Source organism: Zootoca vivipara, chromosome 14 (genome assembly GCF_963506605.1).
Source record: "Zootoca vivipara chromosome 14, rZooViv1.1, whole genome shotgun sequence".
NCBI classification, from domain to species: domain Eukaryota; kingdom Metazoa; phylum Chordata; class Lepidosauria; order Squamata; family Lacertidae; genus Zootoca; species Zootoca vivipara.
This window is the reverse complement of record NC_083289.1, coordinates 2,373,492-2,393,066: the sequence shown is the minus strand read 5'-3', so window position 1 is coordinate 2,393,066 and position 19,575 is coordinate 2,373,492. Positions and strand designations below refer to the sequence as shown.

The following is a 19,575-nucleotide window of genomic DNA, read 5'->3' as shown; positions in this document are numbered from 1 at the left end:
GCTGAGTCTTTGTTTCCTTTTGGGCCTTTGTGGGTTCTCCCTGCTTTTGGTAAAGGAATCAGGATGCCTGTTAAAAGGAATCGTAGTACTGCTCTCCCTTCAAAAAGGATGATTAGAGGCCCGTCTCAGGCACTCCATTCAGCACAGGCCCCGGCTGTTCCTCAGTATGCGCTTGATTGTTTGGATTCCATCATGGCTAACATGGGGTCAGACCCTGCAGCCTTGACAAGACTCAATACTGAACTGGAGTCTTTGGCTCACCAGTTTGGGAGGCAGCCTGATGCTCAGACAGGCCCTTCCACATCTTCCACTGTTTATGAAGCCTATGGCCCCTCAGATGCGAGCGAGGGGAGCGAGGCTTATGATCCCTCTGCTCTCTCAATTTCAGCCTTCAAGGATCCCAGTTCCAGCCAGTCCTAGGGGTCTTCCTAGGAGTTTGGCTGCCATGGTGCAACAGGCCTTCCGACCTGGGCTGCCTCACTCGCAGTCAGCACCCCCAGGGTCGGGGGTTCAGGCCCCCAAGTTGCACAGCATGTTAGCAGGGGGACTCTTTCCCAGTCTAGCTCCTCACATGTTTTTAGTTCTATGCAGGTTCATTTGAGGGAGGCGATCAGCCTCCAGTCTTTGAAAAAGAATCTCCCGGTGCCAAATGTCCTGCCTTCCTGTGGCAAGCGTCAGAAGAGTCGCTGATCCAAATGCATGGCCAAGAGATGCGGAGACTGTGATTCCTCATCTTCTACTGGTACGTCTTCTGAGTCCTCAGATGCTGATGCTGATGTGGTTCTGGGTCTCTATTGGGGCCACAGCGAAGGGGCTTCAGGACTCCCCAGGTGGGCATGGCAGCGTAGAGTCAACACACAAAGGGCTAGGTATGACCTTCCCCTCGAATGCATCAATGGTGAACCGGTCAAGGACGCTAAAGTATCGACCAGTGTGGATATTATCCCTGGTGCCTTCCAGGATGAGAAATAGGATAGTCAGTGGTCACTATGTGGACATTTTCAAACTCCTTCCCCCAAATGAATGCCCAGACATGGATAAGCAAGTCACATCAGGAAAGGGCAAGGCTGACTCCCTTAAGGTGGAGTGAACATTTGAGAGATGGCTTGATGCCTTTCAGGTTTTTGCGGGGGTAATTTCTGCAGCTTATCCCAAGAGACATTTGCACCGGTGGATATATCAATCCTTGGTGTGTAAGGTCTTTGCAATGGCTGGTGAGGCGGCAGCTATAAGCTACGATGAGAATTTTTGTCGTCGGGCTGCCAAGATCCCTTCTGTTCGATGGGATCATAAGGATCTGGATGTGTGGACTACTTACGTCTTTCCTAACTTTGAAAGCAAGTCCACTGAGCAGCCAAAATACAAGCAGGATGTTAAGAAGCCAGGAAGGCGCCTTGTTTGTTGGGAGTATAATAAAGGGCCCTGCCATCGTCAGGGATGAAAGTCCTCTCACATTTGTGACAAGTGCTTTGGGAGTCACCCGTCTACTTCATGTGGAGTTAAGCGGCCCTTTCGAGGGGCGAGGAGAGGTCCTCAGCATGAACAGAAAGGATCCTCTCCTTCAGCAGCCTGCGATGTCAAGTAAGGTCTTACTGACCTTAGCCCTTACTCCCATTAAGCTGCCCGCCTTGTGGGCGTGGCTCTGCAAGTACCCCGACATAGCTGCCACTTCCTATCTGGCTTGGATTTTCTGAGGGCTTTCGTATCCCAGTGACATTCCCGCCCAGGGCTACCAAGGTTGAAAACCAGAAGTCTGTCAGAAAATTTGCCTGATGTTGCTAAGAAAAAGATTAGGAAGGAGTTGGCCCTGGGTAGGATGGCGGGCCCATTTGAGCACCCTCCTTAGACTTGCACCTTTCCCCTTTGGGTGTTGTGCCTAAGAAGGCCCCTGGTGAATTTTGTTTAATTCACAATTTATCTTACCCGTAGGGTTCATCAGTAAATGATGCAATACCTCCTGAGTTGTGTTCTGTGAAATATGCCACCTTTGATTAAGCAGTTAAGTTGATCAGGAGTTTTGGGAAAGGTGCACTTTTGGCAAAGTGTGACATGGAAGCTGCCTTCCGCCTTCTTCCTGTTCATCCACATGTGGACAAGGCTATGCCGATGAGCTGCTCTGTATCTTGTGCAGCTTTTGAGGCTTTCAGTACATTTTTGGACTGGGCTTTGCATACCAAGACTGGTTTTAGGGGCATGACCCATTATGTGGATGACTTTTTTTTTTTGAAGTTCTGCAGCCAATTCTGAGGAATGCTTGCAGTTGATCATAGCCAAAATGCCAAGAAGCAATGAGGAATGCTCGTTATTACTGCAAGCATTTTATGACCTAACTAAAGAGTTGGGTCATGCCCCTAAAACCAGTCTTTGTCGTACCTTGGAATTCAATTGGAAATTGTAGCTCAAACGTCCGCTTTCCCCAAAGTAAAATTGGTGGCTTTGCGTGACATTATTATGGAATTTTTGCCATGGGAAAAAGTTACTTTAAGGCAGATTCAGTCCCTACTGGGCCATTTGAATTTTGCCTACAGGGTAGTTGCCCCTGGCCACCCCTTTTGCACATGCTTGGCTAAACTCTGCAGGCCTGAGCTCACCCCATCACCGGGTGCAGTTGCCCAGCGAGGTCAGGGCTGACCTCGAAACGTGGCTTGAATTCCTGAGGGAGTTCAATGGTGTATCCTTGTGGCAGGATACCTTGAATCTGCAGTTTGATTTCCAGGTTCACTCGGACGCTGCCGGTTCCCTGGGTTTCAGGCTTTATTTCCGTGACCGTTGGTGCACTCAGAGGTGGCCTGAGCAGTACCACCTCAGTACCCCAGTACCCCAGTACACAGGATTTAACCTGAGCAGTACCCCAGTACCCAGGATTTAACCTTTCTTGAGTTTTTCCCCATCATAGTGGCAGTCCACATCTGGACCATGGAATTCAAGGACCGGTGGGTCTGTTTCTGGTCCAATAATCAGGCTAGGGTGAGCATGTTGGCAAAGCAATCATCCCACTCCAGAAGAGTTACACGCATTTGTGCTGTGATGCCTCAAATTTAATATTGTATTTTCTGCCTGTTTTATTCCTGGCACTAATAACGATATTGCTGACGTCGTATCCTGTTTTCAGATGGAGCGCTTCAGATCCCTTGCTCCAGATGCCAAGCAGTTTCCGGAATATTTCCCGGTTCAGCTTTGGAACCTTGGCAACAATTAGTCTCGCAGGGAGTAGTAGCGTCTATTTCTCCTTCCACTTTGAGGTCTTCTAAGAAGGCCTGGGTGGATTTTAAAGTTTTAGAGCACAGCACTCCGCTAGCGATAGTCTAGAGTCACCATCCACGCACCAGGTGTTGCAGTATTTGGCTCACCTTCAGTTTATGGGTTGTGCTGTAAAGTCCATCCGAATTCAATCTTCTGCCATCTCATTTTTCTGTAAGTCTCTTTATTCTAGAGACCCTTGTGCACAAGTTTGTGGTGCACAAGGCTCTTGAGGGTTGGGCCAGGTTGCAGCCACCTAAGTCGCCAGATAGGAGGCCAGTCACATTCAATATTTTATGCGCTGTATGCAGCAAGCTGAGACTGGTTTGCCGGTTGATTTATGAGGTGAGACTCTTTCTAGTGGCTTTTTCAACTGCATTCTTTGGTGCACTACGTGGGGGCGAAGTGGTGCTGGAGTCAGCACAGGGCAGGGCTCCCAAGGGCTTGCTTTTGCTGGATATTCAGTCGTCTGACGTTGAGCTGGTGCTCACTATTCGTAATTCAAAAATGGACCAATTGGGCAGAAGTGCCTTGATGAAGCTGCTTGCCACTGGTAAGCCTGGCCCTTGTCCGGTTAAGGATGCCAAGAAATATTTGTCACTTCGCCCTCCTGGGGGTGGTCCCTTCCTGGTCCACATGGATGGGTCACCATTGAGGAGGCAGCAATTTGCTGCAGTAATGTGCAAGGCACTGGCCACGTGCGGCCTGTCGGCCGGTGCGTTTGCACATCATTGCTTTTGCATTGGGGCAGCCTCCACCGCTGCACATTGGGGCCTGTCCATTGATGGGATTAAGGATCTGGGCCACTGAAAGTCTGATGCATACAGGGGTTATGTGCAGAAGCAGCGCTGAGGTGCAGTTATTAATATTGTTCTGTTCATTCCTAGGTCCACCCACCCTGCACATCTGGATAGTCGGGCACAGCATTGTCCACTGGGCCAGCTAGAGGGTGGTGGAGTCTGGATTTGGACGCAGGCTTGGGCTCCCTGACCACGTGAGCGTATCGTGGGTGTCCAGACGAGGAATGCGTTGGGAGGAGCTTCTCCCAACAGTGCGGGCAAAGGTGTCTGCGGAAGGCATGCTTGTGGCAGTGGTGGTGCAGCTGGGCGAGAACAATCTGCCAGAAGCTCCCGGCTTGAGCCTGCGGACCTGCATGCAGGAGGACTTGGAAGAGTTGAAGGCAGCTCTTCCCGGACTCAAAATTTTCTGGTCGCAGCTGCTGCAGCAATGTATGTGGCGAGGAAGCTGATGCCCAGCTGCCACTGAGAGGGCCAGGAGGCACGTCCAGAGTGCAGTGGCCAAGAAGGTTCTAGCTTTGGGCAGGACGGTGATCTGTCACCCGGGCATTACCTTCCGTGATGTGTCCCTTTACAGGCTTGGCGGTGTTCATCTGTCTGTGATTGGGAATGATTTGTGGCTGACCTCCGTGTCAGCGGGGTTAAGGGATTGTTTACAGGTGTGAGTGGTTGGCGGAGAGCATGGGTGCTCTCGTGGCGGATAGGCTCTGGTTCAGGTGATAGGGATGGGGGATGTGATGGCCTGGGACTCGGGCTCGGACTCTGAACCAGAGGAGTCTCAGTCTGCACTGGATCCTCTGCCTCGGACATCAGCTGAACCAAGTCTGGGGCCTAATTCTGAGGAGCCTCAGTCTGCACAGATTCCCCTGCAACAAGCACCAGCTGAGCCGAGTCAGGGGCCTGAGCCTGTCCTGGCTCCAGAAGCAGGGAATACTTTGTTGCCGTCAGCTGGGTCTTCACAAACAGCTGGTCCACTACCGGCTGAGTCAGGAGAGGCTGAGGCGGCTCCTGGGTCTAGTAACCCACCAGCGTCTCCCGAGCTGCAGAGACTCAGGTCTGATTGAAGGAGAGACCTGAGTACTCGCAGGAGGAGTGCTCGCCTTCGGGCGAGACAGGGTGGTGAGTCGTCGGGGGATTGCGACCGGCCATTACCCCATCAGAGATAAAAAGCTGTCAGACTCCACCCCAGGTTGCGGGAACAACATTGCTGCATGCCAGATCCTGCCTGTGTTCCTGTTCCTGACCAAACCCCAACAGGGTCAATTTCACCATTCCTCACCTCTGATAAATGCACCACTTTCTCAGGAGAACAGTGCACCACTGAGGAGACTCCGCCCCCCCCCCCCCCGGCCTAATTTAGTTAGACTGCAACCCAGCCACCTCAACTGCTGGCAGGACTTTGCAGAGGGGCAGAGCTACTGCCTCACCCACAATGGCCACAGTGAAGGGTGAGGGTGGCAGGGAAATTCAAGACTGGCACAGCAGTCAAGCCTGGATAAGGCCCAATGCTGCCTCAGTGGGTGCTGCTGCCACCCACACTCAGAATGCCCCATTTCAGGGCTTTCCTCAGAGCTCTGCCAGCAAAGAACCATCACCATCATCTAAACTGCTTAAAGCCCAAATAGACTTTTCAGTAATACTGAAGTGAATTCACAAATTTTACAAGCATTGAAATATGTGGGACGTGGGTGGCACTGTGGTGTAGCTCCCATTGTTTGGTCCCTGCTCCTGCCCACCTAGCAGTTCAAAAGCACGTCAAAGTGCAAGTAGATAAATAGGTCCCGCTGCGACGGGAAGGTAAACGGTGTTCCCGTGTGTTGCTCTGGTTCGCCAGAAGCGGCTTAGTCCTGCTGGCCACATGACCCAGAAAAACTGTCTGTGGACAAACGCTGGCTCCCTCGGCCTATAGAGAGAAATGAGTCGTTCATGACTAGATCTAACGGTCAGGGGTACCTTTACCTTACCTTTTACAAGCATTGAAATATAACCAACCATACTATTAAAAATGCAATTAAAATAATCCCATTAAATCAGGAGACTCAGGTTAAGAGATCAAGGTCTGTTACAGGGCAAGAAATGTTGTTGGGAGGTAATATTTTGATAAGAAATGTGCCCATGGGGAAAAGAAACATAATCAGTCCTCGCTGACTGCAGCTTTAGACAACTGCTTGTGGATTCATTGTTTAAGTAAACAAACAAACAAACAAAGTCTCATGCAACTGACTGCAAATGTGTAGTTTGACCCTTCATATATTTCCATAATCTTAAAGTGGAACAAGACATTTCTGTGGCGCGAGAAGAGTCCTGACCTATTTGCCTTATTCTCATGGACTGATATAGCTGCTTTGCTAAAGAGAACAGTTATTAAACCTGAAAGGTGGAGCCTCCTGTCTGTTTTGCTTGCTGGGCAAAATCAATTAATCCTTCTGATTCAAGTCAAACGATTGCAGCATTATCTGTCTTTGGGAACAAAGTTGTGATAAAGACAAAGGGGCAAAGTGTAAAAACCAAAGACCAGCTGCTTCTCCTTCACCACACAGGAACAAACAGGAACAAAAAATACAGACAAGTTCTGACAATATCCACCAGCAACCGGTATAACAACAACAACAACAACAACAACAACAACAACAGCAACATTCTTTATACCCCACCCATCTGCCTGAGTTTCCCTAGCCAATCTGGGCAGCTTCCAACACATATAAAAACATAATCAATGTCAAACATAAAAACTTTCTGACACAGGGCTGCCTTCAGATGTCTTCTAAAAGTTCTGTTTAGAATTTGCTAACAGCTGCAAAAAAATTGATGGTGAAAAAATGGTTATATTTTGCGCTCTCTCCATTGGGGGTGGGGAGAGAAGCTAGTTCACTTATGGAGATCGGGTGAAATATCTTAATTCATCAAATTTGCCTATTGAAAATGGTAAGCAACCAATTGAGGTGGGGGGTGGAGCTACCTCCATTACATTTACTACAATGTGCTCTGTGCCGCTTCCCTTGCACCTATCCCGAAGCTGTGGTTAGTGCAGAATACTGCAACATGATTGCTGGCAGGAGTGAGGCCGTGTCAGGGTATAACACTTGTGCTCAGAGATCTTCACTGGTTGCCCATTTGCTCTCGGGCCACGTTCAAGGTGATACTATTAGTATATAAAGTCATTAACAACATGGGACCTGTTTACCTGCAAGAATACCTCTTATGCCATATATGCCCACTCAACCACTTTGATCAATGGAACTGGCCCTTTTACAGGTGCCCCATAATACCTGTTCAACATCTGTTAGAAATGGATCTTTGATGTTTGGCAGCACCTGCACTCTGGGACACGGAGCCTCTTCACGCCAGGCAGGGGCCTTTCTGCACTCTTTCCAGCGCCTGCTAAAAACAGTTTTGTGTAGACGAGCCCCTAGACATGTAGAGTGTTGAAGTATGGTTTAATCTGTTTTTAGTCTATTGCTGATTTTACCTTTTGAGCACATTAAAGAGTTGTTTTTATCTGCTTTTACTGATAAGAGTATTATTCTATTCTGTCTGTAAATCTCTTCTTTGCTTCATAAAACTTATAAACCACTTGGTTGCAGGAAACCTCAGAGCGGTTTCCAAACAGAATAGAAAAATGTGACTATTAATTAAAAAAAAACAATTAAAATTAAGCATTCAACTAAAAAGACAGTCTACAGTTTATGAAGTAAGTGAGTATGTATCTCCACCTCTGTTTTCTGTTTCTTTATATATAGTGCTCCATTGAATGCGGCCGTGGAACTCAGCAGAGAGAAGTGATTTGTATTCGAAAAACTGAAAGCAGCTTTGACATGCTGAGCCCTGAGGAGTGCTCATTTCTGGAGAGACCTCCCAGCCAGCAGACCTGCTACCTCAAGCCTTGTGGCGCTAAATGGTTTAGCACCGAATGGAGCACGGTAAGTACTCAGCTGTGTTTGGTTAATTCTTCTGCCTTTCTCTCAGCCCCAAAACACAAATGCTCAGCTGAAGTCTGTTCCTATGGCCAGCCCTGGAGAGGTTAAGCAGAGCTCTGCTGCATCCGGCCAAAGGCCCTCCTAGTCCAGCCTCCTCTTCTCCTAGTGGCCAACCAGAGGTGTGTGGGAAGCCCCAAACTAGCAGCAGGGGGTGGGGGGGCTCCCCTGGGAGGAAAGGTTGCAGAGTTTGGGGCAAGTGAGAGGTGACATGATAGCTAGTGGAGGTGCAGCTTCTAGTCCTCCAAGGATTAGGGGACCTGAGGAGCTCCCACACAGACCTTTAAAGTGGCTGGTCAAACTGAAGAGAGGAATCTCTATCTAGCTCACTCATGTCAGCACTGACTGGCAGTGACTCTAGTGTTTCAGACAAGGGGCTTTTTGCAGCCCTACCTGGAGGTGCTGGAAGTGAACCTGGGAACCTCTGTCACTCAGCTGTACCATGCATTGATGAAATACAGGATGAGTTGCTCATAGTCTGCCTTCCCGCTGGATTCCTTGTTGAACTGCTTCCCTCTCCTCTCTGCTGAACCATCTGCCTGCCTCCAGGCTACCAGACCTGACACCTTCCAAGTTTTTCAGTGTATAACAAATCCTTTTGAGGACTTGACTTAAAGAAGTAATCTGTGCAGTGACATTTAACACTGAAGGAATGCAAGTAAGGAATTGTCTGTTTAGTCTGCTTCCAAGACGCTGATGAAAGCATCTTCAGCAAGGAACCCAACTGGCTGGTCATCAGCATCCTGTTCACCCATGCAGCTGCCATTTCCCACTAATAAGTTTCTAGACCCCAGAACATCAGCTATCTTAGCTGGGGAGCTTGAATACCCTTGGTTAGAGCTGAAGGAGGGAACCCTTTTCAAACTGTGAACCGCCTTCTCTTGTGGAGAGCACCCCAGGGGCCATTTGTTGGTGGTGGGTGGGGCCAGAGGCAAAAATGAGTAGAACAATTAATATGAATTTTACCTTTGACCATAGCTGCCAAGTTTTCCCTTTTCTCGTGAGGAAGCCTATTCAGCATAAGGGAAAATCCCTTTAAAAAAGGGATAACTTGGCAGCTATGCCTTTGACATGTAAGCTAGTTTCTAGAACTCTCTCTCTCTCTCTCTCTCTCTCTCTCTCTCTCTCTCTCTCTCACACACACACACACACACACACACACAGAGAGAGAGAGAGAGAGAGAGAGAGAGAGAGAGAGAGCTAGCTCTATCCTCCATCCAGGCAAGCAAGGGCAAATCCCAGTTTAGCAAAAACACTCCAGGAGGGTACGGTGTGGCCTCGGGGGGAGATGGTGTGACTTGGTAGTGTGTGTGGCCTGAAGAGAATCAGATGGAGAAGCTTGGAGGATCACAATTGACTGCATTACTGGAGGTCCTCCGTCTGTCTGTCTGTCCGTCCGTCCGTCCCCGGTTAGAGTGTTGGATACCTGGGGCACTAGGACTACAGATCCTGCCCAATCACTGGGTATCTTTGGGTTAGGAGGTTATGAGGATACAAAAGGGAGGAACCAGAGCCAGACATGCCACCTTTGGTTCCTTGGAAGAAAGGTGGGCTGTAAATGTTACAAGGAAAGAAGCATATAAAGGTTCTTGACAGTCACCCTGCTGGCAGGAAAACCTGTCTCTTCTGCACAAGTCAAAACATTCCTGTATCTCCTTCAACTGAGATAAAAATAGGTCTAGTGGACATCAAGTGGTTTGTGAAGAGCTCCTTCTTACTTGGGTATCTTCAGAGGGCTGTGTGTGTGATGAACCTTCTCGTTCTCTTTTGATTTCATTCTTGCAACCTCCTGCCTCCCAGAGTCCTTGAAAACAATATGATCCCAAATTGCTTCAGACTGCTAAAGTGAGGAAATTGCTTTGACTGTCCCAACTCTGCCCACTCATCTACATTGAGTGCTTTGCTTCCTGCATAGGTTTTCTTGAACACACAGAAGGGCAAATTACTCTTACCACTCTTGTTTTAAGGCAAGAGAACAGCATTCTGAGAAAGCAGTAAACTAGAAGCTGCAAAATGACAGAGCTGATGTTCCGTTGATGTTTTGATTTGGGGTTGATCGTGGGTCAACACCTGGCATGCCACTCCTGATCTGTGGCAATTCCCAAAATGACTGAGTAATGTTGGTACTGGTCACAGTGTGGTGGATTGCGTTGCAGAGAGGGTTACTTCTGAGTAAACATACATAGGGCTGCACTGTGAGTGTGGCTTTCTTTCTTAATTTCATACTTTGCCAGAGCATTTGTTTATTTATTTTAAATGCATTGCAGTGCTCAAAGTCCTGCGAAGGCGGCTTCCGAGTCCGAGAGGTGCGTTGTCTCTCCGATGAAATGACGCCCAGCAGCAGATGTGACTCCCAGCTTAAACCCGAAGAGAAGGAGCAATGCAACACTCAAGACTGCATACCCGAAATAGGTAGGACAACTGGGGATCTCCATCTAGTGGAGGAAAAAAGAAACTGACCCACTGTGCCTACTAAGGCAAGCCAATAAGGTCAGATTTTAACAAGATGTAAAAGTTTGGGTGTGTGTGTTTTTCTGTTTAACAAGACCAAAATAAGCAAGTTTCTATGGTTTGTTTTTCAAATAATATTTATTGATTTTCTAACATTCCAAATAACAAAAATTCACAAAAACAAAGAACAAAACAAAAAAGGAATAAAAACATAAAAAAGAAAAACATATAGAATCATAGAGTTGGAAGAGACCACAAGGGCCATCCAGTCCAACCCCCTGTCAAGCAGGAAACACCATCAAAGCATTCTTGACATATGCCTGTCAAGCCTCTGCTAAAAGACCTCCAGAGAAGGAGACTCCATCACACTCCTTGGCAGCAAATTCCACTGCCAAACAGCTATTACTGTCAGGAAGTTCTTCCTAATGTTTAGGTGGAATCTTCTTTCTTGTAGTTTGAATCCATTGCTCCGTGTCCGCTTCTCTGGAGCAGCAGAAAACAACCTTTCACCCTCCTCTATATGACATCCTTTTATATATTTGAACATGGCTATCATATCACCCCTTAACCTTCTCTTCTCCAGGCTAAACATACCCAGCTCCCTAAGCCGTTCCTCATAAGGCATTGTTTCCAGGCCTTTGACCATTTTGGTTACCCTCCTCTGGACACGTTCCAGCTTGTCAGTATCCTTCTTGAACTGTGGTGCCCAGAACTGGACACAGTACTCCAGGTGAGGTCTGACCAGAGCAGAATACAGTGGTACTATTATTTCCCTTGATCTAGAGGCTATACTCCTATTGATGCAGCCCAGAATTACATTGGCTTTTTTACCTGCTGCATCACACTGTTGACTCATGTCAAGTTTGTGGTCTGCCAAGACTCCTAACTCGAGATTCTCCCGCCGGTCAGCAATGGTGGTAGACTGGAAGTCCTAAGCAAATTTCTTTTGAAAGGTATATTGGTTTTTCATTTAGGCTTTAGTCTTTTTATTGACACACACAACATTTGAGTGCCCAGGAAGTCTCTAAAAGATTCCACCTGCAACCTGTATGGCATTACATCAGGGAGAGGTAATGTGCTTTTCAGATGTTGTGGTATTCAACTCCCATTGACCAACAGGATCAGAGACGGTGGGATGTGTGTTCTGCAACATCTGGATGATACAACATTGGCTACCCTTGATGTAGACGAAGAGAATGATGGGAACTGGAGTCCCAAAACATCTGGAAGAGCACAGATTTCCCACTTCTGATCCAACTCCTCAGAAAAGGGGAGAAAAATAATTGTCAAATAGGAATTTTAATTCCCCCATTCTACTGTCAAGTTTTCAAAGCTGAAGTCGCTAAAGAAGTTCCCCATGTACAACATTCCAGGACTACGGCTCAAATTCAAGATTTGCATCTGCCGCAGTGTAGGATTTGTATGAATAATAATTGCCACTGTTTTTGAAATTTCTCTTCCACTTCAAACAGCTGGGTTTTGCTGAGCAATTAACGCTTCGCTATAGTGCCTGCCAGTCAAACACAACGGCTTGCTACCTTGCATTTAGGTATCATGAAAATGAAATTGATTTGTACTTGACTTTGAACAAAAGTGATTGGGTGTATGTATTATTTAAGCCATGTGGTTTAGGGAAATGTATTATTTAAGCAAACCTAGGAAGAAGAAAAAACGCCAACATACACAAACCACCAAGCAGCACTGTGAATGTTAAATGCTCATCTAGACTTCTACTTTCCCCTGAAGAGTTTTAGAAACAAAATTTGATATTAATATCTACAGTTAAAAAAGCCTTAATCCTACAGATCAGCTCAAACTGCAGCTTTGCAGGAAGAAACTTGCACCCCATTGAATGTCAAACATAATCCAAAACTTGGAAGCAGAGGAGAGCTGGCAGGCTCTGCTCTGCTTTCAAGAATAAAACAAAACAACTTTATGTCATCTCCTTCCAAACATCTTTGCACTGGAAGGCTCTGGGCAACTTTTCTAGGGTCAACTTAACAAGGCACAGATAGAGTGCCCTTAGACCCTAATTTTGCTCTCTTCAAAAAAAATATATATCCATGGATGTTTCTCATAAGCAGGAGACCCTGATGGAGTGGAATTTCATCTGAGGAGTTCCAAGGGTTTTGCCTTCACTGCAGCATTGCCCAATATCTTATATACCCATGAAAGGAACAATAACTGCTTGAGGTTTTCTTCTTACAAGCAGGCAGTATATAAATTGTATGAAATAATATAAAATAAACAAATTCATCATTTTATTTATTTATTTCATTAAATTTATACACTGCTTCAATGCTTTTTTAAAAGACCCTCAAAGCAGCTAACGGAAAGGAAAAAATAAGAAAATAAAGAAAAAATTGGAGCCAAACATACAGAATCATAGAATTGTCAAGGTAGAAGGTCCCCCGAGATCATCTGGTCCAGTCTCCTGCAGTGCAGGACTAGGCAGCTGTCCCATATGGGGATTGAACCTGCAACCTTGTCATTATCAGCACCACACTCTAGTCAACTGAGCTACCCAGGCCTATACCAAAAGTTAAAATGCTAAAACAGATTAAAATTCACACTGGCATATCTAAGTACCTGGGAAGGGTTGCCTAAACAAGACAGTGCCGGCTCCCGCTTGCTCTCCCCAGGCAGGGAGTCCCAAAGGGCAGGTGCTGCCACACTAAACAACCAAGTTCTTTCCGATGCAGAATGGGCATTATGTGGGACCTGCAGTAGTGCCAATTCTGCCGATTGAAGTGGTCGATTGATGCAAAAACTATACAAAAATGCATTACGTCAAGGACAATTGCTTTCTAAAATTAATCAAAACTGCATACAGAAAATGTGTTTACTATGAGAATTCCATACTAAACTTCATGGCCACTGTGAAGCCCAAAGCATCTGAAAGGCACTGGGTTGGTGAAGATTGATTGAGGTGCTACTATTGAAAGGGGCTCCTGCCATCACTAGCTGTATCCCTGTGGTGAGGGGGACAATGTGGGGACATGGAGCAGAGACTTCCCTGCTGGTCTCAGTCAGTGCAAAAGTTCCTGTGGCACAAGGTAACCCCTTAGCCATTGCCTGTTTAAGGAATTATTTTGTCCTTTCCAGATGAAAACTGCAAGGACAAATATTACAACTGCAATGTTGTCGTGCAAGCCCGGCTGTGTGTCTACACATATTACAAAACAGCGTGTTGCACTTCCTGCTTGAGAGTGGCCAACAGGCAGTCTGGGTTTCTGGGGCGCAGATAACCACGGCTCCATCGCTGGCATCGCTGGACTTCTGCCCAGTCATTTGTGGCTGCTTGGACTGAAACAGAGTCTACCTTTTAAAAAGAGAGGTTTCCCATACTGGCGCACCCCTTGAGAATGTGCACGCTTCTGTGATATCACTAGAACACTGTATAGGTAACCCTTTTGGAAATGTACACTGTAAAACTGGGTTGTTGTTTTTCAAAACAGCATTCAGCACAGCCAAGCAAAAGCCCATCTTGGGAGGTGTAAGGAGATGTAATTATTAGTTTGACTCAGGCAGAGTCAAACTAATAATCCATGCAGGGACAGTAGGGGTCAATGAAGGCAGCAATCCTGTACCCACCTACCTGGAAGGAAGCCCCATTGAACTCAGCAGAACCTACTTCCAATGCATAGGATTGCACTGAGAAAATCCCAGAACATTGAGCTTGACTGGCATCAAACTCTTCCTCAGAACCATTTTCCTTTACATAATACTTCTATGATACCTAATAAAAATGTTGGAAACTTTGCTAGTATCAAGGCAGAGCTTCTAGTTCCTGCTTGGACACAATAAATGGTTCCCACCAGGATGAAACCAGGGATGACATTTCCAGAAAATCTTGATTATTATTTTTTTAAAAAAAACCCAGTTCTGCCTAAAAAACGAGCTATGCTCACACATCATGTTCATTATTCTAATAAATGATTATATGCATTATTATATGTATGATTTTCTATACATATACACTCCAGGTTTCCCAAAGCAACCAACTCTCAAACAGATACATACAAGAATACATATAACTATACAGAAATACTTTTGTATTAGTGCTTATAAAATTATGCTGCAGTAATAAAGTGCCACATTGGGGCCTGACACTTTTATATGTATAATATATGCATTTTGAAATTTTGCACATACCTTCGCATATAAAATTACATATAATTAGTCAGGCCTTTTTTGTAAAAGAAATTAAATTAAAACACCCAAAAAACCACAGCATTGCACAAATGGCTTGGATGTTAGTGGGCATTTAATACTGGGGTTAACCACAGCAGCCAAAACTTGATTGGGTTGGAACCTCCACATTTAAAACATTTTCCTCCACCCACCCAAGAACAAAACCTCCCAAAATGACTTTATATTTTATATATGACATATATATACATAACATTTCTGGTGCAGGCCTTTTGATAGCCCCATATGTATTTTTATCCTATTCCATTTACGGTACTACATGTTATTTACGCCATTGCTGAACTGCTTTTTAACATTTTGTCGTCAGCTGCAAGCAGAAACAACATGCTATTTTCATGCCCCTGTATTTTCAAATGGCGACTGCCTGTTGCTTATTTGCTGCAGATGGCAGTCTTGCATATCAAGCAAAACACTTCCTCATTAATTGGCAATACTTATACAGTGGTACCTCGGGTTACAAACGCTTCAGGTTACAGACTCCGCTAGCCCATAAATAGTACCTCAGGTTAAGAACTTTGCTTCAGGATGAGAAGAGAAATCTCGCGGCAGCAGCGGGAGGCCCCGTTAGCTAAAGTGGTGCTTCAAGTTAAGAAGAGTTTCAGGTTAAGAATGGACCTCTGGCATGAATTAAGTTCTTAACCCGAGGTACCACTGTACTGAAGGGTTGCCTATAAGTTTTGCAAACAAACAAAATATATACTTTGTACCAAGGATAACCTAACCTGCCGAGCAAGTTTCAAAGAGCTTCCAGAAGTACCATTCTAAGACTGTAACACAGACAGGGAGGCCCCCCCCCCCGCCCTGCAAAACAATGGAGGCTGGTGCCCATTTGGACTGGTAGAGCCAAAGGCAGGGAGGCCGAGAACAGGCAGAGTCAATGCCTTCCAGCTCTGTCCCTTTCCTCCAGCTGGGAGTGGAAGAGGGAACTTCTACATCAGAAGTCAGGCAGGTGGGGGCTGGCTGAGGGCAGTTGGGCAATGCTGCCCCAATTCCCTCAAAGGATCCATCCAGTCCACAGTGCTACAAGTGCAACATACATATTTTTCTCTCTTCAACCACTCCTCCTTCAACCACTTCCCCTTTCTTTTCAATAGTTTACATCATTCCTGAGGAAAACCTCTGTGAAATTTGAAGGCTAGCTCATTTTTTGTGACACATACACACTGTTGGTCCCAATTATGGTGATTATGTTGCTGTCCTTGTTCAGGGTCCCCCCCCCCCATGGACCAACACAGCAGCCTACCTTTGTATTGCTTTCTTTGTTGGTGTTGGCAAATGCCAATAGTTGTTGAATACTGTGGGGCAAAGTCAAAAAGGATGCACACGACCAATTTCATGATGGCAGCAATTACTAGATGGCCCCCCTCTACTACAATTACGGTAATCCGTCTTGTGATCACTTAAAAATAAACTCAGAAAGCCACCTTATACCAAGTCAGACTCTTTCTCCACCCAGCACATTCATTGCATTCCCTGGCCGGTAGCTGAGGTGGCCACATTCTCTGCTTTTCAGAGGACCAGCCTCTGTTTGTAATCCGGTTTAATGAAGGGGGAGCACATGGGGCATCCAAGTTGCCCATCGACACCCGGTCAGGCAACTAAGCAAACACACAGACCCCCTGGTTGCTGTCCCTGGTATGATGGGATGTATTGTGTTTCTATTTCTAACTTATAGTCATTATTTCTAAATCTGCATCTATCCATATAAATAAGCATATAAAATTATTATACAAATTTGTCTCCTCTTTTGGGATGATGCATTTGATGACATTCAACCCGTGCATTTACTTTTAATGCTCTGCACCTCAGATGGCCTCCTTTTGAGTCAGGAGTCACCAACACAGTGCCCACAGGCAGCAATGTGCCTGCCAATACCTCCTATGGTGCCTGCAAAAGGTCTCAGTAAATATCCCCTCAAAAATCCACATTACAGGAGAAAATGTTCATTCTTCATAGTCAGTACCTGTTTGCATTGACTCAGCCTGTCCTGCATTGAGCCTGCCCCCCCCCCCCCGCAAAAAAACCCAACCCAAACCAACCATGCCCACATTTCATTGGATGCTAGCAATGGACACCCATCCTCTTCCAATCCATTCTCCACCCAGGAGAATCACAAAGAACTTCTCTTTGCATGTGAGAGCAGTGAAGCAGGTGCCTTTCCCCCACTGATCAGGGGCCATGTTGTGGCCCTAACTCATTTTCTGCTCTTTTGGAAGTGCCAGGAATTTTGTGTTATGCCACCCCATCCCCACATGGCAGCCATTTTGTCATTGCTTCCCAAGAGTGTTCTAATCCATTTTGTTGCCTGAGGCATTCTCCACTCTGTGTGCAAAATCTGACGTGACTGGAAGTTGTATCATCCTTCCTTCCTAGTGATTAGAGCAGGCATCCCCAAACTTTGGCCCTCCAGATGTTTTGGACTACAATTCCCATCATCCCTGACCACTGGTCCTGTTAGCTAGGGATCATGGGAGTTGTAGGCCAAAACATCTGGAGGGCCGCAGTTTGGGGATGCCTGGATTAGAGCTTCATTTAGCTGGCCACCCACCCAACATTTGACTCATCATTCATTTTATCTTAGCCGTATTAAAAGACAAACACCATTAGGACTGAAGAGCAGGGGAAGGTTGTATCATAAGGACCCAGACCCCAAAGGTCCTGAAGAATGTTCCCCACATGATCTGTAGTAAATAAGCATGTGATTTAAACATTCTTTTTTCTGATCTACATTCCTTTCTTTGGTGATGTGGCCTCTGTAAGCCAACATGGCTAGAGCAACCTACATATTTCATGTGTAATACTAGTAAAAGGGTAGACAACATGGTGGCCTCCACCTCCCATTATCCCTGTCCATTGGCCATGCATTGGCTGTGGCTGATAGGAGTTGTAGTCTAGAACATCTGGAGGGCACCCCTTGTTGACTATCCCAGCTCAAATGCATGACGTACTCACTCTTCCTTTTCCTGTTGTTCAGTAATACTCATTTCTTCCTATTAGCAGTGATGGGAAAGAGTGTTTCTGTATTCAATGTTCAGATATGCCCATGACAGAACCAGCATGCTGTAGGTCAGTGTGGTGTCCACTAGATGACTCTTGAAATTCAACATCCATCAGCCTCAGCCACCCTGGCGAACAGTCAGGGACAAAGGGAATTGTTCGCCAGCAACATCTGGAAGGCACTGTGTTGATTACCCCTGATACAACCTGATAGTTGCTTTGCGCTTTTGGTGTAGACGCCAAAAGAAGTTGTCAGTGGTAAAGATGGCACCAAGACTCGTATTTCTTAGCCTGGAAATATTAGCCTTGTGGGGCTTGTAATGCTCACCTCAAATAGACGGAGAATGTTATGAACCTGGATTCTTGTTCAGCTTTGATTCAACCAGAGGGGAAGAAGAATCCCACCCTCTCCCATCTCCAACCTGCCTACCCAGCTCCTAAATCAGTTCAGATTGCCTCAGGGACCAGCAGAGCCATTTCCGATTTAGGGGAGAGAAAAAATCTGCTCTTTCTGGACCAATCTGAGCACAGGCAGGACGTTGGCTCATCTTCAGTCAACAGACACATACATAACTCGGCCAGGTCTGCCCACGCAGTGGAGAATTGCCCAGATCACCACCCACCTGAAATTAACCCAGCCTGTCTGAAACAAGGAAGGATATACTGTACTTTGTTATAACTTATTTTTTATATTTGTAAATACAAGATGTTTATAGGAAAATATGTATTCTAAGCTGTGTCTATATGGAATAAGCCACTGCATCAAAATAGTTCTACTATTTAGAATATGAATTTGTTTGTTCATTTTTTTTACAAAAAGGGACTAAAAGTGGATTTATTTATATATGCCATTGATATTTCTGTCCAGCTCTTTTGGCAATACTAACCAGTCTCTGGCCTAGAGTTTTATACCACATTGACATATATAAAAGTATTGTACTGTAAATCAATAGTTAATGGTTTCTTTAATTCATGGTTAATAATCCACTTCTACAAACGGATTTTTTAAAAGAAAAAGTGGGAGATGTATAAGTTTAAAAATACTTAAGGACTAGTTCAGGAATATCTATCACCAGCAATGCACCTGAACCAATTCTGTACAGCATCTTTTTCATATTTGTATACGTATTCTCCAATGGGGAAAAAGTTTGATTTTTTAAATGACTAATTTATTTTTTATTATTGGGGGGGAAATAAAGAAATTGAACAAACATCCCATCCTGTGAGTTGTCTTTTGTGGTTAGTAATGTCAGCACAGTTCGAATCCTGCCTCTTCCATGAAGTCATGAGGTGCAGCGGTGTAGGAAGGGAGGGGCGACAGGGGGCAGCGCCCTCTCCCCACCTCCACCGATGCCCCGCTACGCAGCAGAGCCGCCGGAGGATCCCAGGCGGCAGCACCCCTGCACAGCATTGAGGTCCTCCAGCGGTTCTGTCGCGCATCACAAATGCGCGGAGCTGCCGCGCACAGTGCATGCGTCACGTGCCTCCTGTGCATGTGTTGTGTGTGTGTGGCAATGCTGCACGCCCCCGGTGCCGCCCCGGGCCGTGGAAAGTCTTTGTCTGCCATTGATGAGGTGATACTAGACAAGAAGGGCCAGTCCTACAATTAGGCAGGGTGAAGTGGCAGCCCCTGGGGAGCAGCAGAATTTTTGCACCCCCGTTGGAAGATTCAGTACAGATAAAAGTAGGTACTTCTTCACATAGTTCCAACAGTGCACTGTGTGAATAACAACTTCAGTTTGTCTCTCCACAGTTAGTCTTTCAACATTCAGCTTCACTGGATGGCAATGAATTCCAGTGTTATGAGAGAAGGGGGGGTCCCTATTCGCTTCCTCCACACCATGTATAATCTCACCTCTATCATCTCTTCCCTTAAGCAACTTTTCCTCTAAATCAAGAAGCCC

General features: G+C 46.0%; 1 protein-coding gene across 12 annotated transcripts in view; it reads left to right on the top strand.

Annotated features, from left to right (window-relative positions):
- The window catches only part of THSD4 (thrombospondin type 1 domain containing 4), a 369,711-nt gene extending 350,829 nt beyond the window's left edge, over positions 1–18,882 (top strand). For 10 of the 12 annotated variants that reach the window (XM_060282606.1, XM_060282603.1, XM_060282605.1 and 7 more), the window contains 3 exons: positions 7,778–7,957; positions 10,279–10,423; positions 13,568–18,882. In XM_060282606.1, coding sequence (XP_060138589.1) covers positions 7,778–7,957; positions 10,279–10,423; positions 13,568–13,710 — 468 coding nt within the window. In that variant the 3' untranslated portion in view covers positions 13,711–18,882. Of the gene's footprint in view, positions 1–581; positions 7,958–10,278; positions 10,424–13,567 lie in introns of those variants that run through there. The other 2 variants (XM_060282610.1, XM_060282611.1) reach the window with 2 other exon arrangements.
- The last annotated feature ends 693 nt before the right edge of the window (positions 18,883–19,575 follow it).